Source organism: Crotalus tigris, unplaced genomic scaffold, assembly GCF_016545835.1.
Source record: "Crotalus tigris isolate CLP2741 ecotype Arizona unplaced genomic scaffold, ASM1654583v1 scf7180000017771.5222438, whole genome shotgun sequence".
Lineage (NCBI taxonomy): Eukaryota > Metazoa > Chordata > Lepidosauria > Squamata > Viperidae > Crotalus > Crotalus tigris.
This window is the reverse complement of record NW_024096622.1, coordinates 950,251-971,868: the sequence shown is the minus strand read 5'-3', so window position 1 is coordinate 971,868 and position 21,618 is coordinate 950,251. Positions and strand designations below refer to the sequence as shown.

The window sequence follows — 21,618 nt, the reverse complement described above, 5'->3', positions numbered from 1 at the left end:
CTGGATAACAAAACTTTTATTTGTGCAACTTCCATCCTCTACTTCTGCCTAAGCACTCTAGTACAGGGGTGTCAAACTACTGGCCCATGGGCCAGATGCATCATAGCGAAACCGCGCCCACCCCATTGCTGGCAATGAAAAAAAAAGTCACGATATGTCACGACACATCACGTGACATTGCGAGTTTGACACCCCTGCTCTAGTATATGATCAACAGCACTGATTTTAAATAGAGCTGAAAATTGGTTGGGAATTCATTTCTTTTAAAAACATTTTCATAGTTCCATTCTTCTGTGTTTTGTAAAGCGGAAAATATATATGCCCAAACAACATCATTGCAATATCTGAAGAAAAGTTTTGAATGCAAAATAAATAAATACATAAATGAAATAGCAGGCCAATGAAAAATTCACAGAGTAAATGTAAAAACAAGAATCACAACAGTTCAAATAAGCTGAAGGTCACTTATACCATCAAGGAAGCACATTTGTTTTTTAATCGCCCATCTCCATTAATTAATCTAAGGGAATATGCTAAAAAGATACTGAGCAGATATGCATCATTTTATAATTATAGCTATAATAAACTTGGACTAACCTGAAAGCAGTTGATGCTGAGATTGAACACTGATTTTTTCCTGAGGGCTGCTTCTTTCAGAGTTATCCTTACTGGTATCTTGACATAGTCCTTGTTGTCTTATGCAAAGGCTGGGATCTCCACATTCAGAAATCTTGAGATGCCTCTGTGCTTCCAAGTCACAGTACAGTGGCATATCTGAAGAAGAATGTCTTGACATACAATGGTCAACAGATTCATTTTCAAGATCAAGGGCAGTCAGTGGAAGTATTCGATGGTGTAGCTTCAGGCTTGGCGGGCTTGAGGATAAAGGAGAAGGCAAGGGAGACATTTGTGCATGTGTATTGGATGGAGGATATGACCGATTAAAAACATTGCTAATAGCTACTAAGGACGGAGAGAGTGGTTTTTTCTCCTCCTGCTTATTGTTGGTTCTCTGCTGATAAATGTCAGGTGGTGTCTGCAAGTGTAAGGTCAAATGATTATTATTTTTCTGGGGCACTGCAGTTCTTTTTTCTCTTTTTTCATGTAAGAGACTGGATGGACTTGCAGCACACTGTAACTTCTTCCATTCTGCCGATTCATCTAATCTGTCAGTCTGTATAACTTTCTGCAAGGTTTTATTGACTGCTTTCACTGTACTACGTGTTTCTTCAAAAGAACGATCTTGTTCTGCTTTAGATTGTTGAGTAACTCCTTCATGGACTTTCTCACTGGTAGCACCTGAACCACTTGACCCTTTGCTTTCTTTACTGGTGGCATAAGACACCTGGCCATATCCTGCAGAATCTTTCATGTCTTGTCTTTTTAACAGCCCTCCAATTTCAGATGCCCCTTTGCAGATCCCTGCAATGTGGCTATAATCACATCTCTCTTCAAATGCTAAGTTTTCTTGGAAAGTATGCAGCAAAGGGCTGCTCTGCTGAATCACTTTAAAGGTATCCTCTACTTCATCTAACAGACTATGGCTGGAATGTGCAAAACAGTGCCCAAACACAATATTGTCATATTCAGAGAAAGAAACAGATAGATCTGAATCAGATTCCAATACCTGACAGTCCTCAAGTAAATACTGCTTTCTCTTTGATGGTTCCGGAGGTTTATTCCCATCTGATAATTCACTTTTATATTCCACCTTCCTCTCATCAGAACATGTCAGAAATCTGGAGGAATCATTACAATGATATCTGTCATTTCCCGATAAAGCTTCCTTGTAGTGTAATGCTGGAGGCTCCAAAGTTGCAGATATCTTCCTTTTGATATTCTTGTTTATGAATTCTTCAATGCTCTCTCTCCGTTTGCTAGATTTTCTTCTTTTTTTGTTTTTCAGACTAGACTTCTCTGTGGATCCAGAAAAAGAGTCCGGCTGATCCTTGAAATCTAGCTTTTCCTCTTTACATTTCAAATTTTCTGAAACTTCTTGTAGTTTTCCATCCTGGTTTCCCATTTTAACTCCAAGTATGTGGCTTGAACTAAGCAGAGTTGTCAAGATTCTATCTTTTTCAGCATTTAGTTTGTACAACTCAGTGAGAATATTCTCAGTAGTTGTTTGTTTAAAGAAGATTTCGCCAATAGTTTCATAGCTCTGCCTTTGTGATCCAATCACTTCTGAGTCTTCTTTCACTTGATAGCAGTTATGAAAACATTTACTGGAATTATCAAGAGTTACACAGCCTTTGTATGTGAATCCTGTGATTTTGCCCCTCGGAAGGTAGAAACTGACATAGCAAAGTTCCATAATGGGTCTATGCAATTGGACGACCGTGTGAGTTCCTTCCATTATGCTTACCTAATTAATCATGCATTAAAGTTATGAGGTCAACATTTCTAATTTTGCATGACATATCATGTGATGCAAAGAAAGAAAGGAGGCATCTGACTAATCTTCCATGGTGATGATTCCTGCAGAAAGAAAAAAAAGGAGACTGTAAAAAAGTAAAAGTGAGTTCATAGTTTTGAACTAAGAATTTTACATTATTATCATATTTTTAAAATCTTTATAAGGGACTAAAATGTATTCAGGCATGCATATAACAGAGCACACTAGTTTATTTATGACATTTATATGCTGATTCAGTTTGTAGTGGTTAACAGCAGTTAGCAACATCAGAACCAAATGGAACAACATTAGTAATCCAGTTGAATTACAGGAATTTTTAGACATTGGACTTCCATTGAAAATTGCTCAAAATTTTTAGAGGGTGCAGAACCATCAAAAATTGACTTGGTATATTTAACACTTTAATATATATTATTAAATATTAAATATTAAAGTCTTCACTTCTGTCAGTTCACTTCTGAATCAAATTGAAGATGCTTATATCTTTAAACCTCTAAATATCTTGGAAGTGAGAGACTTGAAGAAACACATTCATTTCATATTAATTTGCTTGTACTTTAAGTTCTTCTGCCAAGATCCTTCTCCATAATTCAGCAACAGAGAAAATGATATCCTTAGCAATTGTAACTTGGTTACAGAACGTCCTTCTGATTACTTGATACTGCAGTGAGTGTTGAGTCCTTGGCGGGAAGCAGACACGAGAAGCAGTTGAAGTTCTCAGTTTCCTTTATTCAGCGTTCAGCTTACAAGTAGATAGCTTCAGCAGCTCCCAAAACCTCCCAGCTTCTTATATAGACGCTTCCCGGGTAAATGTGATACTTTTCCCGCGCCAGCACCCGCGCATGCGCACGGCGCTGGCGACAGCCTGTCTGGTCCCGGGCAGCTTTGCACCTGCCCGGGACTGCCTGCAAACGCCCGAGCCGTTTGCAAGGCTCGGGACATAACACCCCTTTCCCCCGGGCTAAAACTACTACCAACATATAATCATTTATTTTATGCAGTGTTCTACTTCTCAGTGCTCCTATCGTTACCTGGCTTTTGTTTAGCCATCAATGTTATGTAATCCTCTAAGTATTTAGGAGACTTCTTTGCTCTCTGTGACCTTCTCAGCTCTGGGTTACTAGCATGAGTTCCCTGACTGGAGGGAGATGTGAGCCTGTTCTCCTTATTTTGCCTTGGTGCCTTCCAAGGACTGTGCCCCGATGCCTGGCCTGCTTGCTTGCCCACCGGGCTCGTCAGGCCAGGGCTTCTGTCACTTTGTGACCTGGTTGACCTGCCTAGCTGTAGACCCTCGGGCCCCTTGAAGTGATAGCCACTGCTGGGCATCTCTGTTGAACCTCCTAGGTCCGTCCAAGACCTGTCAGGAGGCTGACCATTCCCTGAACCCCGTTCTGTGTCCGGGCTTGTGTGGGTTCCTGTACTTTCCCAAAACTCAGTTACTCCCTGATTTGGGCTAGAGGTGTTGTAGTCGGGACTTGGTTCCTCGACCACCTCCCTGTATGTTTGACCCCCTGTAGAATTTGGGGTAAGGTCAGGCCAACCTTGGGGATTGTGTGCCAGCTCTCTTGCGGGGAATGATTTGTTGGGATGCCCCCGGGTATCCTCCGTGACTGGAGTGCTGTGTGATGTGTGTGGAAAGTGAGTATGCCCCCGGGGTGACTCCCTGGCTGGAGTAGGCATGGATGCCTGGTAGTTAGGTAGGCTCATAGAATTATTGTTCGGAGCTCTCGCGGAACCCTGGAATGAGCCGTTTGTGGCTCCATCAGTGGAGATGGGCAGCAGCTCATGCCCTTCCCTTTGCTCCAAAGGGTCCCCCTCCCCCCCTGGAAAAGACCCAGGAGTCTCATCTGAAAAGTCCCGCCTAGGGCGGAGTTGGTCGATGTGCTGACGCAGGACACGACCGTTGTCCAGGGCAACCTCGTAGGAAAGAGGACCTGTGACCCTGGAAATAGAAGCGGGGACCCAGGTATGACCAGGCCCGTAATTGCGAGCCCAAACCGGGGCACCCACAAGTAGTTGTCTAGGTGCCCTAGGATGTGAGGTAGATGAAGGCAGTCTGTCCGGATGCAACCGGTCAAGTTTAGTAGTAAGTTGACGCCCCCAGCGAAGTTCAGCTGGGCTTCTCCCTGTAGAAGTGGACGGTGTGGTGCGATAAGAAAGGAGAAAGTCAGCCAACCTGTGATGCCAGTCCCCGTAGGTGAGTCTTTTCAAGGCGTCCTTTGTGATGCGGACCATGCGTTCAGCCATACCGTTGGTGGACGGGTGGAAGGGTGCAGACGTGGCATGACGATCATGTTAGCCTGTAAGAAAGCTTGGAATTCGGAGGAAGTGAATTGAGGGCCGTTGTCAGACACGATGACATCTGGAAGCCCGTGTGCAGCAAAAATCCCCCTCAGTACCTGAATAGTCTTTGCAGTGGTGGTGGAAGAGACAGGTACAACCTCAAGCCATTTTGAATGGCTGTCAACAAGGACCAAGAAGAACTGGCCCTGAAAGGGCCCAGCGTAGTCAATGTGCACCCTAGACCATGGGGACTGCGTTTCCTCCCATTTATGCACGTGAGCTTGGGGCATCTCTGGGCGAGATCGTTGGCACAGGTGGCATGCATGCACCTTAGCCTCAATATCCTTATCTAAAACAGGCCACCACACGTGGCTGCGTGCAAGAGCCTTCATACGAACAATGCCAGGATGACCCTCGTGGAGGGATTCTAAGACCCTAGTCCTCATTGAGGAGGGAATGACAACTCTGTTTCCCCAAAGCAGACAACCCTGAGAAAGGGACAACTCATTTCTTTTGGACCAGAACTCTGAAACTCAGGACTAGGGCAGTGCTCAGGCCAACCGGACAAAACCCAGGAACGGACACGTGAAAGTGTGTGATCTGTACCTGTTTCAGCGGCAACATCCCTGGCACAAAGAGGGAGCTCGGGCAAGGCTTGGATTGATAGAATGTTGACAGCTGGCACAGGGTCAGCTTCTACTACTGGCAGAGGCAATCTACTGAGGCCATCAGCAAGGCCCATTTCTTTCCCAGGCTTGTGGAGTAAAGAAAAATCATATGCAGACAGAAAAATAGACCACCTAAGCATTCTAGGGGAAATGATTTGGGGAGTCTGCTTACGTGTGGTAAACAGTCCCAGCAGAGGCTTATGGTCAAACTGCTTGTTTGTCTAGTAGCCTGTGAAGAGGCTCAGCTACACTAGCTTTATGTGGAAGAAAAGAATTGTAGAAATTCAGGAGGCCCAGGAAGGCCTGAAGTTCGGCCTTGGACTTTGGCCTAGGTGCTTCTAAAATAGCTGTTAGTTTGGATTCAGCAGGGTGAATCCCAGCAGCATCAATTTTGAACCCCAGAAATTCATTAGAAGGCACCCCAATCTTGCATTTGTCTCTTTTGAGCTTGAGGCCTGACTTCCTGAATCTTAACAGAACAGCCCTTAGCCTTTCAGCTAGAATGTGTGTGGAGTCTCCTGCAATTAAGACATCATCAAAGTAGGGGCAAACCCCTGGTATAACCCGTAGTGTGTTTTCCATTACGCTTTGGAAAATCCCAGGAGCGACATTCACTCCAAACTGCAGGCTTTTTACCTTAAAGGCTCCCCTGTGGGTCACAATAGTCTGAGCTATAGCAGCAGCATCATCAACAGGCAGCTGTTGATACGCTTGAGCTAGGTCAAGCTTTGCAAAAACGCGCCCCCCCTTGAGGGAGGCCAGAATATGACTGACCACAGGAACAGGATAGGCATGTTGCTGCAATGCCTTATTCAAAGTGCATTTGTAGTCAGCACAAATGCGAATGTCCCCATTTGCCTTTAGAGGCGTGACAATGGGGGTCTCCCAAGGACTGGAATCAACAGGTTCTAGGATTCCCTGTTGAATCAGTTTGTCTAACTCAGTGTCAATTTTACTCTTTAAAGCAAACGGGACCCTTCTTGCTTTAATTCTAATGGGAGTGACAGTGGGGTCTAGCTTTAAGGACACAGGGGGTCCTTTGAATGTGCCCAGCTGGGGCTGAAAACATCTGCAAATTCTTTGCAGACTTCCTGTAGGTCGAGTGTTTGTAAACTGTTGAGTCCTGTGACATGTATCCCCAGGGCCTCAAACCAATCGAGTCCTATGAGACTCGTTCGTTCACCCCCTACTACTAATAAGTCTAGTGGACCTTCAAAATTCTTGTATTGCACGTTAAGGGTGGCCTCCCCCTTAACACACACTCTTGACTTTTGAAAATCTGTTAACACAATGTCAGAAGGCCTTAACTTGGCCTGAGTTCCACTACCGGAACAAATCTTCCTAAATGTATGCAAGGAGATAATTGAAAGGGCAGACCCTGTGTCTAGTTCCATAGATAATGGAACCCCTTGTAGCTTCACGTTGAGTGACAGCTTTTTCTTCATGGGCTTGTGTGTGCCTGTTCTACAGATGCTTCTTCGCGAAGCGCAAAAACCTACCCTATTCTGGCTGGGAATCTGGTACCCTTCAGGCGTTCTTCTTGGGGTTGTGCCTTTCGTCGGCCCAGACACACAGCTGCAATGTGCCCTTGTTTGCCGCATGCCCGGCAGGTAGCGGAGCGGAACTTGCAGTCGGTTCTCCTGTGGTGACCTCCACAGCCGATGCACTTGAGCGGAGCTGAAGAGCTTCCCTTCTGTTTTTCTTCCGTCGTGGGGTGGAGACGGTCGACTTCCTCGTCCGGATCCTCCTCGAAGTTTCTTTGGGCGTCTTCCTGGTGCACGGATGCAACCTCTGGACTGTTTCTGATCGGCCGCATGTTCTTGACAGCGCCGCCTGCTGCTTCTTCTGCGGTGACTTCCCTTAAGGCATCTTGGTATGACAATTCTTCTTTAGCGAAAAGTCTTTGTTGTAGATCTCGATGCCTTAACCCGCACACGAATCGGTCCCTCAGTCGTTCTTCGAGGTCTTTGAACTCACAGTGCTGGGCGGCCTTCCGTAATGCGGCGATGAATTCTTTGGCCGACTCACCGGGCCGTTGATCCCTCTGCTCGAAGGTGTGGCGCCATGCGATGACGGACATCTTGGGGTGGAAGTGCTCCTTCAATAGCTTCTTCAGATCTGCGTAGCTGACAGACTCTACTGGAACAGGTGCGGCAAGGTTTTCTGCGATGTCGAAGGCGTCTTGACCGCAAACACAAAGCAGGGTGGCAGCCTTCAAGCTCTCTTCCCTCACTTGGTTTGCCTTGAAGTAGTTCTCCACCCTGGCTACGTATGACTCCCACCGCTCTGGATGTGAGACGTCGAATTCCGAAAGCCTTCCGATTTTTGCCATCTTCAGGAGACGGGTCTATCAGCCAGCCTACCCCCGAATGCGCACTGGATTGGCGGGTAGCTGCCGAGTCGACGCCGTTGCGCCGCTCAGGAATCACTTGGGTAAGCTTACACTTCTTCCTTTCCAGGCGGTGTAAGGCATCCCATCCTCGTCGCCAGTGTTGAGTCCTTGGCGGGAAGCAGACACGAGAAGCAGTTGAAGTTCTCAGTTTCCTTTATTCAGCGTTCAGCTTACAAGTAGATGGCTTCAGCAGCTCCCAAAACCTCCCAGCTTCTTATATAGACACTTCCCGGGTAAATGTGATACTTTTCCCGCGCCAGCACCCGCGCATGCGCACGGCACTGGCGACAGCCTGTCTGGTCCCGGGCAGCTTTGCACCTGCCTGGGACTGCCTGCAAACGCCCGAGCCGTTTGCAAGGCTCGGGACATAACAGTGAGCGTCTTTCAAAATCAAGTAAAGCAATTTTTAATCTATTAATTATTTAAGTCAATGGCAATGTTTAAATCTGTAATCGATTTTAATTATTAGACTCGTCTACCTCTGGCAACTGATGGACCCTGATGAGTTTCAGGGGAAGATGGGGACCATAATTGAAGATCTGCTGCACAGTTCTGCCAAGACTTAGGAGGCAAATGAGACTTTAGATAGGACTGCATCCATGACCTTTCCTGACCCGTGCACCTCCATCTCCATGGTATAAGAAGAATTGAGAGGGATTAAATAGAACAAGAGACATCTAGAGTGCTGCTAGTAAAAGACAAAATACTAACTTGACTGAATATGGGTAAATGCTTTTACATATTAAAACCTACCTCATGGCAGTGAAGCAGAAATTGCACTGATTGCATCTGCAAATTAGTGGCCCTCTTTAAGCTGATTTGGTTCTTTCTGGTAAGGAGGACTCAGAGATCTGTATCTGCAGGGATCACTGAGGAATTTGCTAACTTTGTGGCAAATAAAGTCACTTGAATTTGTTTCCAGTTAGACATTTGTATGGATACTGGTCCAGAGAAGATTCCTGGGGTAGATTATTGCACAGTTATATGGGAATGGTTTGATCCTGTTGCTCCTGAGGAAGTGAACATGATCTTAGTGAATGTGACCTGAGCCACCGGGTTTAGATATATGTCTTCCCTGGATGGAAACAGCCTCCTGGAAAATGACATGTGAGTGAGTACTAGCAATGATTCATTCATCTTTGGATGAGGGAATGGTGCCCCAGTCCTTCAAGGAGATTATTGTTCACCCTCTTCTTAAGCCATTACTAGTTCTATCCTGATGGACAATTTTCATCCTGTCTCCAACTTTGCCTTGCTGGGGAAGGTTGTTGAGAAGGAGGTCACATTGCAGCTCCAGAGGATGCTGGATGAAGCAGATTATCTGGTCCCTTTCATGACTTAGATATGGGACAGAAATTGCATTCGTCATGCTTTTTGATGATCTCTGACAGGTGCAGGATGTGCGAATTAAGTGATACCACAATTGCTTGGATGCTGGATGGGAAGCCATAGGCTGAAAGAGTGGCTTTGATTCAAGGGTCCTTGGTTGTTGAAGAATTATCAACTTTGGTCACAGATGGGGTTGTGCTGGCTCAGAAGGGCTCAAGCAGTTGTGACCAGAAGGGCCTTTGTACAACAGCAACTTGTGCCCAATTAGGCCTATTCCTGGATCAACATGCCTTTGTCACAGTCTCCGTGCCTCAGTCACCTCTAGTTTAAACTATTCTAGATGGGGCTGGCCTTGAAGAGTATCCAGAAACTTCAGCTGGTACAAAATGCAGTGGTCCACATAATTTTGTGCATATCTCACCTCTTTTGCTGGAGCTGTATTGCCTGCAGATTTGTTTCTGGGTCCAATTCAAGGTGCTTGTTATTACTTTAACAACATGATTTGTGCCCTGGTTATTTGAAGGTCTGCCTCTACCCAGCCTATTACAGCAGGAAGGCAGGGTATGCTGTGAGTCCCATCTATTAGAATAGTACAGTACATCTAGCAGAATCAAGAAAAAGGGCCTTGTCAATGGTGGCTCCTTCCTTATGGACTATCATTCTTGTGGAGAGAACATTAGTCCCCACTTAATGTTTTTCCAAAAGGTCCTGAACATAGGGTTTCCCAGTGGTCCAGGGGAATAGTTGGAAACTGATCAAAGAGAGAAGCAACCTGGAATTAAGGAGAAAGTTCCTAACAGTGAGGACAATTAATCAGTGGAACAGCTCGTCTTCAGTAATTGTGGGCGCTCCATCACTGGAGATTTTAAAGAAGAGACTGGGCAGGCACTTGTCTGGAATGGTATAGGTTCTCCTGCTTGAGTGGGGGGTTGGACTAGAAGACCTCCAAGGTCCGTTCCAGCTCTATTCTATTCTAAGGACCTCAGGTTGATGTAAAAGTGATCAAGTGGCTGGTTTAATTGTGTTTGTTGCTACCAGTGGAGGTGTGGGCTTCTGTAATTTGTGTTTTTTTAAAAAAATGCAAGCTTCCCAGAGTCAGTGTGTGTGAGAAGGGTAATTGTATAGGTTTGTTTAATAAATAAATAATGATTGCATTCCTATTATGAATTAGCTATACAAACTTAAATACATTTATGTAAGCATGGATTACAGCTGAATGTTGATCAGACCTTCATTTATCAGGTTTTTTTTTTTTTACAGATATATCCCTGGGTAATAAGTGCAGCATGATTTCCTTTTCCACACTGCATTTAGAACTTGCAGTAAAAATATTACAGTAGTTCTTATTATGGCTTAATGAGCATGCTAGGCAGCTTGCTGTACATAATTTGTAAGGATTCTAAATTTAACTTTTCAGTAAACAATTTAGATTCATCTGATCACATGCAAAACTACCATAAATAATCTACCAGGAGCACATTAAGATTCTTGGAGGTCCTAATCACTTAGAAGTCTGTCACTGTAGTAAACATCTGGATGCTAAGAGTTATAAGGTTTTCCCTGGACAGCATTATTTTAATACATTACAGGAAATAAGTCACATTGTATGTTGCGTATGTACAAGCACATATATACACATAGAAATAATATCTTAAATATATTTATTTTTAGGAGAGGATATGCAAATGTTGATTTTATTATAATTTTGTGGGGTTTTTTTATTTAAAATGTATTGTAGACCCTAAGCACTGTGAGTATTATGCCCAATACAGACATGCAATTTAGTTCCAGAAGTGTAAGCTACTTTTCTCTTAGTTAAATTATGCTCAGTTCAGCAATTTGTATACCCTTCTCTATAAAGTTCTTTTCAAAAATAATTATGCTGACTACACTATGGTTGTAAATTGTGACAACAGTAAAAGCAGATCACTCACATGTCTGACCCAATTTTACAAACTTTTCTGTGGCAGTTGTTAAATGAGTGCTGTGATTGTTATGCGAATTAATGGTTCACTATGGGCCATTTTACTGAAAACTGGAAGTAAACGCTGGTTTTTGGCAAAAACATCCCCAAAAAGTGATCATTTGACTGTGAGATGCCTCAAATGGCTGTAAATGCAGACAAGTTGCCAAGCTCCTGAAATGCAATCATGTGATCATCAGAATTTCAGAACTGAGTCATAAGTATCTCCAGTGAGAGCCATTATAACCTCATAATTCCAGGACTATCTATATCTTAAGTGCTACTGGGAAGATGTTGGTCCTTGTACCACACAGAAACCAAGCACAGCAAATGAAATATTTGTTTTAAAATAAATATGAAGTGGCATGAGTAAAAATGTTTTGATTCTTAAATTTAATAAAGAAGCATTTTGTTTCTGATGGTGGTTCAACCGTAGTTTTATTCTCTGCTTCTTTTCTTGTCTAGTTAAAATAACAGAATTTGATATATGAGTGTTTGCTAATAGCATGGCAGAAGCAATAGAGAGAGTAATCATATTATCATTCTTTTAATTTAATTTTTCCAGCAGATATGTATTATATCTTTCAAAGTTCTGCTTCATGTTGAGGAACATTGTATATGTTGCTTAATGATCTCCTCAGACTATTTCCATCACAGAAAAATTGATAGGCAATTATTTTTGTAATTATTTTTTTCAAAGGCAGACCCACTCCACTCTTCGACATCCATATTTAGTCAAGTAAGATTTACCACTGGCTTTCAAAAGAATGCATTACTCTTTAGCTTCCTCTAAATGATGAATATCTAATAGGTTGAAGAATAATTTTAATTATCATCACTTATTAGATTTACAGCCCATTTGACTCCAGAACAACTCTGAACAGTTTACCATTTAAAAAACAGAACAACAGTAAAGAGAAAATCTGAAAATCTGAAGAGTCTAGATTTGATGTATCCCATATACCCATACACCAAAACAATAACAACTCTACCACACATAGGGCTTCACAAACAACTTACCTCAAAACCTGGGAGACCTGCCATGTTTTTAAAGACTTCCTGAATATCATCTAGGTGAAAGCTACATAGATCTCTTTTTTTCCAAAAAGCTATTTATAGCTGGGCAAGCAAGATCCATGGAAAAAATGTACTAAGCTCCCCCATAACCTAACCACTACTTTGATAAAATAGAAGACAGTGTTTGATGTCTTGTTAAATCCCATCAACCTTGACCTCTGGAGACCACATAGATATAACCATTCAATTTCTCTGACAACAGTTCAGAAGAGGTTTCTAGAAGCACTTTTTAAAAATGTTATACACTACCACAAGTTACAAGCTTCCTACAGGCTTTTCAGTGTAATTTAAAATGTTGGTGTTAAAGAGCCATGGTGGCACAGTGGTTAGAATGCAGTATTATAGGCTAAGTCTGCCGACTGCCAGAAGTTCGATCCTGACCGGATCAAGATTGACTCAGCCTTCCATCCTTCCAAGGTCAAGAAAATGAGGACCCAGACTGTTGGGGCCAATATACTGGCTCTGTAAACCACTTAGAGAGGGCTGTAAAGCATCATGAAGCTGTATATAAGTCTAAGTGCTATTGCTATTTCTAAAGTACTTTATGGCTTAGGAGCAAGCTAGATTGGCTGCTGGTAGTTTCCCAGTTTCAGGAGATATGGAAAACTAAGACACAAAGTGCTTTTCTGTAGCACTACCAACTTGTTGGCCTCCCATTGGAAAGTAGACTAGCCCTGACTTTAGTTGCCTTCCAGAAGCATGTGAAGATAACACTCTTCCAGAGGGCATTTGGGATCTGATGTCTATCTCTTTAAGTAATATTTTTAGACTAGCATAACGTTCTTCCAATTTATTTATGTCTTCAACTAAGATTAGGGCATTCAGATGTTTGGATCTGGGCTACAAAAATCTGGATGATCACTAGATGATTGCAAAGGTTGGAAAAGTTGCTGTTTTTTTTTTTAAAAAAAAAACTCATGGATCACTATACTCCTATTCCTTAATATGAGAAAATGCTTTATTTTATTGTGACACAGAATTTAATCAGGCTTTTTTTTTTGGGATTGGTGGATATGGTTGCATTTTGTCCATTGATTAGAGGTGATTTTTTTTAAAAAAAATATTTGGGAAAAAACAATGATTAACGTTCTACTCTTTTCTTTGTTAGATATGACTTGCCTAATTCTAAATCATAACTTTACTTAGTAAATCATGATTGCTTAAAAGGAAAAAAAGGCTCTTAGTATAGTATAGAATAGATCAAAATGGATATTATGTATGAAAAACCAAAAACTCCTAATATAACCACAGTTTTCAATGAATTTGCTCAGCTTATTAATAGGTTGAGCAAATCCTATTCATAAACATTGCTTCTTCTCAATGATCGATGGCGTATATGCCAAAGTCAGTTTAATGCAGAAAAATTGACATTGTAGGGAAATCTATTTTGTACAATGAATAGCTAAGAAATATAGTTATATATTTTTAAATTTTAAATATAGTTTATTTATACCTCACTAACATTAGCTAAACATGGTTGATCTTGAAGGCTAAGCAGGGTTGGCTATACTTAGTTTGTGGATTGGGAGCTGTTGAAATTTTTGAGCTTTTGGCTAGATGGAGAATTTTTTTTAAAAAAAGAAAAAAACAGAAAATGATCCATAAGAATTTGTATGGATACATGAAAGATCAATCGCAAGAGAAGTACCTTTTGGTATGGAAAAGATGGATAAATTTTATACAATACAAGTATGATATAAAAAATATTATTTAGCTTTTGAATAATTTATATTTAAAGTTTAAGATATTTTTTAGATATTTTTTCTTTTAATTTTTTTTCTTCTTTTTATTGTTTCTTTTCTTTTTCTCTTTCTGTTTTTTAAATATTGGTGCTAAAGTATTTTATGATTTGTTTAATTATTGTAATCAAATTTATATATGGTTTATTTGTGTTTAAAAATTTTTCTTTTAAATTTTAATTAAGCCTGTATTCAGCTCTGGGAAGGTTGGGGGAGGGTTGGGGTGGGTTGGGAGGGTTTGGGGAAGGGAACTTTTTTGTAAAATTTTAAAAATTTTCAATAAAAAAAAGAATTTGTATGGATACAGTAACAGGAGATGACTTAGACAGTAGAACATTCTTTCTTTGACCATATTTTGTTGAGTAAATCACAATGGGCTGGGTTTGCATGCTAAAGAATGAATCACAGTGGTTAAATTCATGCAACTTATTAAGGTGAAAGCAATCTTCCTCCCAAAAATGATGATTCTGTATATGTGAAACATTACTCATAGCTCTAGCTTCTACTGACTCTGACTTCAGTGGGTATTGAAGTTCAGATCAGTTTTCTTTGGATACATGCACAATATAAATTGGATTAATAAAAATAGCTCTTTTTAATCTCTAAAGCTCTTTCTCCTCCAAAATACATATTTTGTTAATGCATTGCTTCATATCTATTTTACTTAAGCAGAATATTTAAAATGCTTCCAACAACCCAAAAGCTCACATTTACCTGTTTCATAGTATTGCGCTGGCCCAGAAACAAGAAAAGGATTAAATGCAAATCGAAAGCCAAAGAAAAAGAAATTACAATCAAAAGAAAATATCTAGAGGTTCAGCATAGTTTAGTCACATTAGTGATTTTATTTTCAGCCATGTAATTAGCCATATAAAGCCTATTTTATATCAAGCCATATTCTACCATGGTCATCCAGCCAACTGGTTCAGTGTGTTGGAAGTTTAAGAATTGCAATTCCAGTCAAAAGGTTGTGGAAGGCTCTGTGACAATTTGTGAAAGGTTAAACTGGGCTTTGGTTGTGTGCCTTTTGGTGGGCCATTCCTGAGTCACTCTGTTTTCTATTGCCTATTGGTTTTCTATTGCCTATAGCTTCATTCTATTTTAAATCAATAGATCTATTGGATATGTAGGTTTTTTTTCATTTACAACCAACTACTCTATTTAAGATGCTAGAATTGTTCTATATAAACACATTTTCAAAACTCTTCAAGTATCAGAAGAAAAGATAGATTATATGATTCAGTGTTATATAAAGCCAATGAATAAATTAATAAAACCAGTCTTATTTCAAGGGATCTGTAGAAGTTTTAAGCCAGTTAAACATATCTCACCATGAATTCAAGTACAGAGGTACCTCAGTACTCATCGTTAATTGGTTCTGGGAGGTGTGATGTGTACCAAAAATGATGAGTACGAAACTCATGCCATAAGGAATAATGTAGGGAGTCACAAGGCAGCTGACACTGACAAGTCTTAGTTTGTGCATTGAGTACCAAACAAACAATGAGTACTGGCACAACATTTTCATGTCAAAATGCGTTGAATATCAAATTCCATGAGTTTCAAAGCAATTGAGTACCAAGGTACCATTATAAAATGAAAGAAGAACCCCATATTCCAAAAACAGGAGAGTCTGTGAAACATCAAACGGACCACAATATATAACTAGTGGAATATTAATACTTTTTTAAATCACAAATCATATTGCTCACTTGTTTTGGAATGAGAAGTTCCAATTTCAGATGGAATAAAATACCCTTTAGAGCAGAATTCTATGACCAATTACTAAGTTATTTGGTATTCTTCAAGTCACACAAAACCCAATCCTCCTCATAGCAAAAATATTAAATCATAACAAAAACACCTTAATAAGCCACTTCAGAAATCAAAGATGTGGTGCATGTTTTTAAATTCTTCAGAACATTCTATAAGACATGATAAGGGGGCATTCCTTTTAAAGCTAAAACATATACATTTATTTTCATGTTATATTCTACTTAGTATAAATCTCAAATATCATTAAAAAAATTAGGAGCAAGTCACTAACAACAGCTACCCTGGGCATGCAACAAATATCCTGAATGTATTCCAGAGAGATGCACATTCACCATATGCCCTGGGTGCCTGGCAATTTATTTGCTTTCAATGGAAGATATACTATATAAATAACATATCAGAATGCTATGGGTAAAACTATTTAAGAACTTATAGTTTAATGTAGGACATTAAAACTAGGCTGGAAATTTTACAACCTGAAAATATTTAATACTGTATTGATTTCTTAAGTAAGTTGTTGTGCTGATGGCATACCATTGTTTTTGTTAGTCTGTATGATTATCTTATTCAATTTAATTTGATCTTTGAACATGCAATAGTAACCAACATAAATAATAATAAGTCTGTAATGAATACATATATTTAGTAGCTTCACAAGGGTAGAAGGAACACTTGAAAGTATATTCAGAAACAAAACTATAATTCAATGTATATTTAGTTCTATACAGTCTTTAAACAGTAATGTGATACAAAAATTATCTATCCTAGAATTGGTATAGGAACTGTGGATACCAAAATAACAATAACTCTGTGCATGGTGATATATTTGTCACTGTATGATTTGGACACCTAGAACTCTTCTAGGTCAGATCAGTAGCTTGGATGAGAAGTGATCATTGGAACATGGTATGATAAAGGAGGGACAATGCAGAGAAAAATAGTTACTGAACATCTTCTATGTTCAATATTAAGGCTACCCAACCAAAGAAGATTTTTACAATATGCAAAAATCTATATGAATCACTTCTCTTTGAATCAATATATATGCATACATAACCACTTAGTCTTGATAGGAAAAAATAGTGTGACACAACTATGCACATGCTGAGATATCTAGAAACAGCTATAAAAGTAGCCATATATTCCTGAAAAATAACATGGCTGCTTTAGTGATTCAGAATCACTACTTTATGCAAATGTCTGTGTGTTTTGAAGTACCTCACTTCAAAAGATTTACATAGCAGTACTGGTATGTTTCTACAACTCTTGTTTAATTTTTATCAACTCATAACTGTCATTTCTTCCAATTACAAAGTTTGGGATGTAATCTAAAAGTGCATTGTGCTGAGCGAAGACATGGGCAGACCATAGTTAATGGCTTAGTAATGGTCAGTGCTTGTTCAGTGCTTGGTATTATCAAAGAACACAAGCAGAATTCTATTGGATTGAGTTAATGGCTATAGAGGACAACATCCTCTTTCTCATAAAAGTTATGAAAATGGGAAAGTCCAAAAGGCACCATACAGGGATAGATTAATGTATAAGGATATACATTCTTGCATTATTGTGGCCGAACTGGAATAGCAGCAATGCTCATTTCCCATACCGCTAATTCTTCTGAGTATCTAAGGTCTACTGTCCTCAGACAACTAGAGACAAAAACCAGTAGGTTCTTCCCTAGCCAATACAGCAATTGCTTAAATCCACTGTATATATAAATTTTCTCACGAAATATTCTAAGTATAATTAGTTAGAAGGATAGTTTGCCACTCAATACAACACAATTGCCCATAAAAAGACTGAATGATCCTCATCAGAAGATTCTGGCTAGTCCATTTAAAGCACAGCCCTAGTCCCTTCCTTTAGGAATGCCCAAACATAAACCCACTGCAACATGATAGCAGTATTCCAATATTTTAGGGGCTGACACAAAGATGAGGGAGTCTATTCTTCAAAGCACCTAAGGATAGACAAGAAGTAACAGATGGAAATTTATCAAGGAGAGAGCCAACCTAGAAGTAAGGAAAAATGTCTTGATGGTGAGAAGAATGAACCAACAATAATAATAGTAGTAATAAAGTTGGAAAGGACCTTGGAGGTCATCTAGTCCAACCCCCTGCTCAGGCAGGAAACCCTACACCATTTCGGACAAATGGCTGTCCAGTCTCTTCTTAAAAACTTCCAGTGTTGGAGCATTTACTGCTTCTGGAGGCAAGCTGTTCCACTGATTAATTGTTCTCACTGTCAGGAAGTTTCTCCTTAGTTCTAGGTTGCTTCTCTCCTTGATTAGTTTCCACCCGTTGCTTCTTGTCCTGCCTTCAGGTGCTTTGGAAAATAGCTTAATTCCCTCTTCTTTATGGCAGCCCCTGAGATATTGGAATACTGCTATCATGTCCCCCTTGTCCTTCTCTTCGTTAAACTAGACATACCCAATTCTAGCAACCGTTCCTTATATGTTTTAGCCTCCAGAAATTATAGATGTTCCATCAGTGGAAGTTTTTAAGAAGAGATTGGACAGACATTTGTCTGGGATGGCTTAGAGTCGCCTGCTTGAGCAGGGGATTGGATTAGAAGACCTCCAAGGTCCCTTCCAATTCTGTAATTCTGTATTCTGTATCCTAGCCCAGGCATCTGCATGATGCTCAGTAAGTTTCCCTTCCTGGACAACATCTTCAAGATGTACAAAATACAATTGCAGATGCTGACTTGAAGAACCATATGCAGCCATAAGCTGCAAAAAAACCCCCCAGTTTTAGAAATGAATGTCTACTCTTTTTGTATCTAACGAGTGAAATACGATCATTTGAAAGCTATGTTTGCAATTCTCTATATGCTCTTCGAGAAATAAATACTACTGAGAAATGCATCACTAGCCCTAAGAAAGCCAAGGCTACAAAATTATCAAGAATTTTCCAGAAGGAAAAAAGATAAGTAATCTTTTTAATTGACATGAAAAATAAATCATGCACATTTGGTTCCAAGTCATACATTTTCATAATTTGAGTACAGCAAAGCAGCCTTATGGAACTATGAACTCATTCAAGAACATTCTTTATAAAGTCAATAGTTATTTGTTAGTAACAGGACGTGAAGGAATCAAATAAAAAGTGATTTCACTGTAATTGAGTTAAACTAAAATTGAAAGTCTCCCATAAAGTTGGTTGCAGCATGTGCAAATGTCAAGAATGAAAGCATCACATCGTAATAGTATAAACAATGTTGTTCAAATAACATAACATTCCATAAGAATATGGTGACAAATAAGGTTGAAATATGAGGCCTGGGTGGAAAAAAACTGAAGGAGTGAAAGATGGCAATGAAGACAATCAGAAAAAATTGTGCTTACCGGTATCTAGATTCTAGCAGCCCAGATATGGAGCCTAATCAGAATTTTAATTGTTTTCAAAAACACTTTAAGAAAAGCAACCCTAGATAGAGAAGCATGAATGAGATCACTGTTTAACTTTTGTCCACAATAATGTTTCTCCACTTAATTACCTCCCCTACTGCTTTTATTCAGCATGTCTTTGCTTGTCATTTGGGAAAAAAGAAAAAAAAGCTTCAGATTAAGAAAAAGTTAAGTTGCTTTCCTTTTCCTTTAATTGTCAGTTAATTCTCAGTTTCAAAACTGCTTTTTCAACAGCAATAATAATAAAGTATTTGTTTCTAATGTTAACACTATCTAAGCCTACCATATTTGAACTTTAAAAAAAAAAATCCATACCATTGCTAAATAGTAGCAAAGAGAGTTGGTTGTTACCTATTTGTTTAAATAATCACCATCACCATCAGTATCATACAAACATTTCTGATTCTTAAATTGATGTTCTTTCCAAGGTCAAATGCTTAAGCTAGAATTTCCACTAAAACCTAGCCTGTATGGGGTGTGGACATTATCAGTATTGTATCCAAATGTACACAGAGAATACCAAATTGCACTAAACTTTTCTACATGCTTACAACAGAAGCAGACAAACAAATTATGTGGCCTGTAGCCATACTAAGTTAGATTTGTATGAATTAAAATCTTAAAAAATCTTATAGTATCAGTGTTGCAGACACTTTGAAGCTGGTTAAGTCAGCAGCAAGAACTATCTCAAAAAATTAAACTTCAACTTATTATTTTGCATGAATGCACATAAAAATACTGTATCAGATTTGTATTTACTGAAAGTATTTGTATACGTTTTATGGGTACAAATTTCTTTTACATATAAAAGATATAATTATGTATAGATGATTTTTGATTTGGGTTACACTATTAATTTCAGGGACATGCAAGGCTTGCCTTTGCAGAGTAGCCTCTCCACTGCTAACAACTTTAAAGACAGCTATAAATAGGATCATCTCTTCAATCAACAGTGTATCAAAATCAGAAAGAGATGGGGAAGTTTTACAAAGCTGTTTGGAGGATCATCTGCAGCAATTTATATCCATTGCACACAGGGGCACACATTATACCAGAATGCAAGCACGAAGAGTCCCCCATTTAAACTTTAATTAGAAATCCAGACCTTGTATTAGTTAAAGCAGCTCCTAAACCTGCAAAGTTGTGAAGGAAGAAAAGGGGAAGAAAATAGGCTTGTCAAATATAAAAATTGTATGATGCCCCAGTGTCACTTTTTGTGAGATGAGTCGCCATATACATTTGATAAATAAATAAATAAATAAATGGAGTTAATGTCTTCTGCAAGTGCTGGCTAAAAAGAAAAGGTTGATAATGCAAAAGTGCAGGGAGAAAGACAGAAGTTTATTTTTTCTCTAAAGAACATTCTTATTGAAGTAGGGCATTTGAGACAGTCCGAGAACAACCAGTCTTCTTTTTTTGGCAAGAGCTGATCCTGCAGAGAAGAACTTGAGAAGTCGATTTACCCGGCAAGAGGCAAATCAACGCAAGCTATTTACCTTACAAGAAATGACAGTCCTCCTAAGCTCAGCTCTTGGCGGCGATCCAGGCGCAGAACGAGAGAGGATACTAGGAGCTGTTTTTGCAGCTATCTTCTGCTATTGAATATCCCCCTCCGCCGCTCTTGCTGCCACTTCCTCGCATCTGGAAACCCCTCAGCTCCCCTCGCTTTGTAGGTTCATTCACCGGGTGCTGTGCGGCAGCTTCAAGAGATAGAAAACTGGCAGGGCGCCTAGCCAATCCGAAGCCTCAATAATCTGCCGGCTTGGTGCGGAAACCAATAGAACAACAGCACAAAATGCCGGTTATACCAATGGAGGAGGGCGGGTTAACACCGCAAATGGGAGATGGGCATCTGTTTCTGGTCATTCAGTCGAGGGCACATTAGGTGAGCGGAGAAGGCTGCTTGTTTATTCCTTTCTGTAATTGTTTCTCTCCAGAGGGCATTTGCTCTGGGCGGGACAGATCTCATTTTCACTTGAAGCCGAAGCAATTCATACCTTTCATTTGTACTGTAAAGTTCAAAGCTTTGAAATTCAAAACCAAAGAGGCAGATTTAAAATAATAATAATAATCTTTTTTTTAGCGTTACGATCAATCAAATCAAAAGAGTTGCCTGACGCTTTTCAAAGAGCAGCTATTTAAACTGTATATCTTGTCTTTTATTTTATTATAGCATTTCAATAGTATATAAAGCACCTGAAAAGTATTTCATAAAATAAAGAATACAGCACATGTAAAAGGCAAGGCAGCTGCAGCTGTGTTTATTTAGGAATTCAACGGATTTCTTCCCATGTAAATGTAATTGGAACATTAGACAATAAACACTTTCAAAGATAATCAGAGCACCTCACAATATTTAACAACTGTAGCAAATCTCAAAACTTTTAGATTTTATATACACTACTTTTGGCAGTTATAATAGCAAACTATTGGTGCATTTTTTTAAAAAAATGTGTATAATGAAGTTGACATGTTTTATAATCTTATTTATTCTTGAAATATTAAAATATCACCCTGCTATTTCCTGTTGACAATAGACCCTTAAGGCATAGAGTAGTTAGCCCCA

General features: G+C 39.6%; 1 protein-coding gene across 3 annotated transcripts in view; it reads right to left on the bottom strand.

The window, feature by feature from the left end:
• FMN1 (formin 1) overlaps positions 1-20,791 on the bottom strand; it is a 132,315-nt gene extending 111,524 nt beyond the window's left edge. For all 3 annotated transcript variants that reach the window (XM_039341611.1, XM_039341612.1, XM_039341613.1), the window contains exons 1-2: positions 20,549-20,791; positions 598-2,478 (exon numbers count right to left, since the gene is read on the bottom strand). In XM_039341611.1, coding sequence (XP_039197545.1) covers positions 598-2,356 — 1,759 coding nt within the window. In that variant the 5' untranslated portion in view covers positions 2,357-2,478; positions 20,549-20,791. The remainder of the gene's footprint in view (positions 1-597; positions 2,479-20,548) is intronic.
• Between the last annotated feature and the right edge of the window lie 827 nt (positions 20,792-21,618).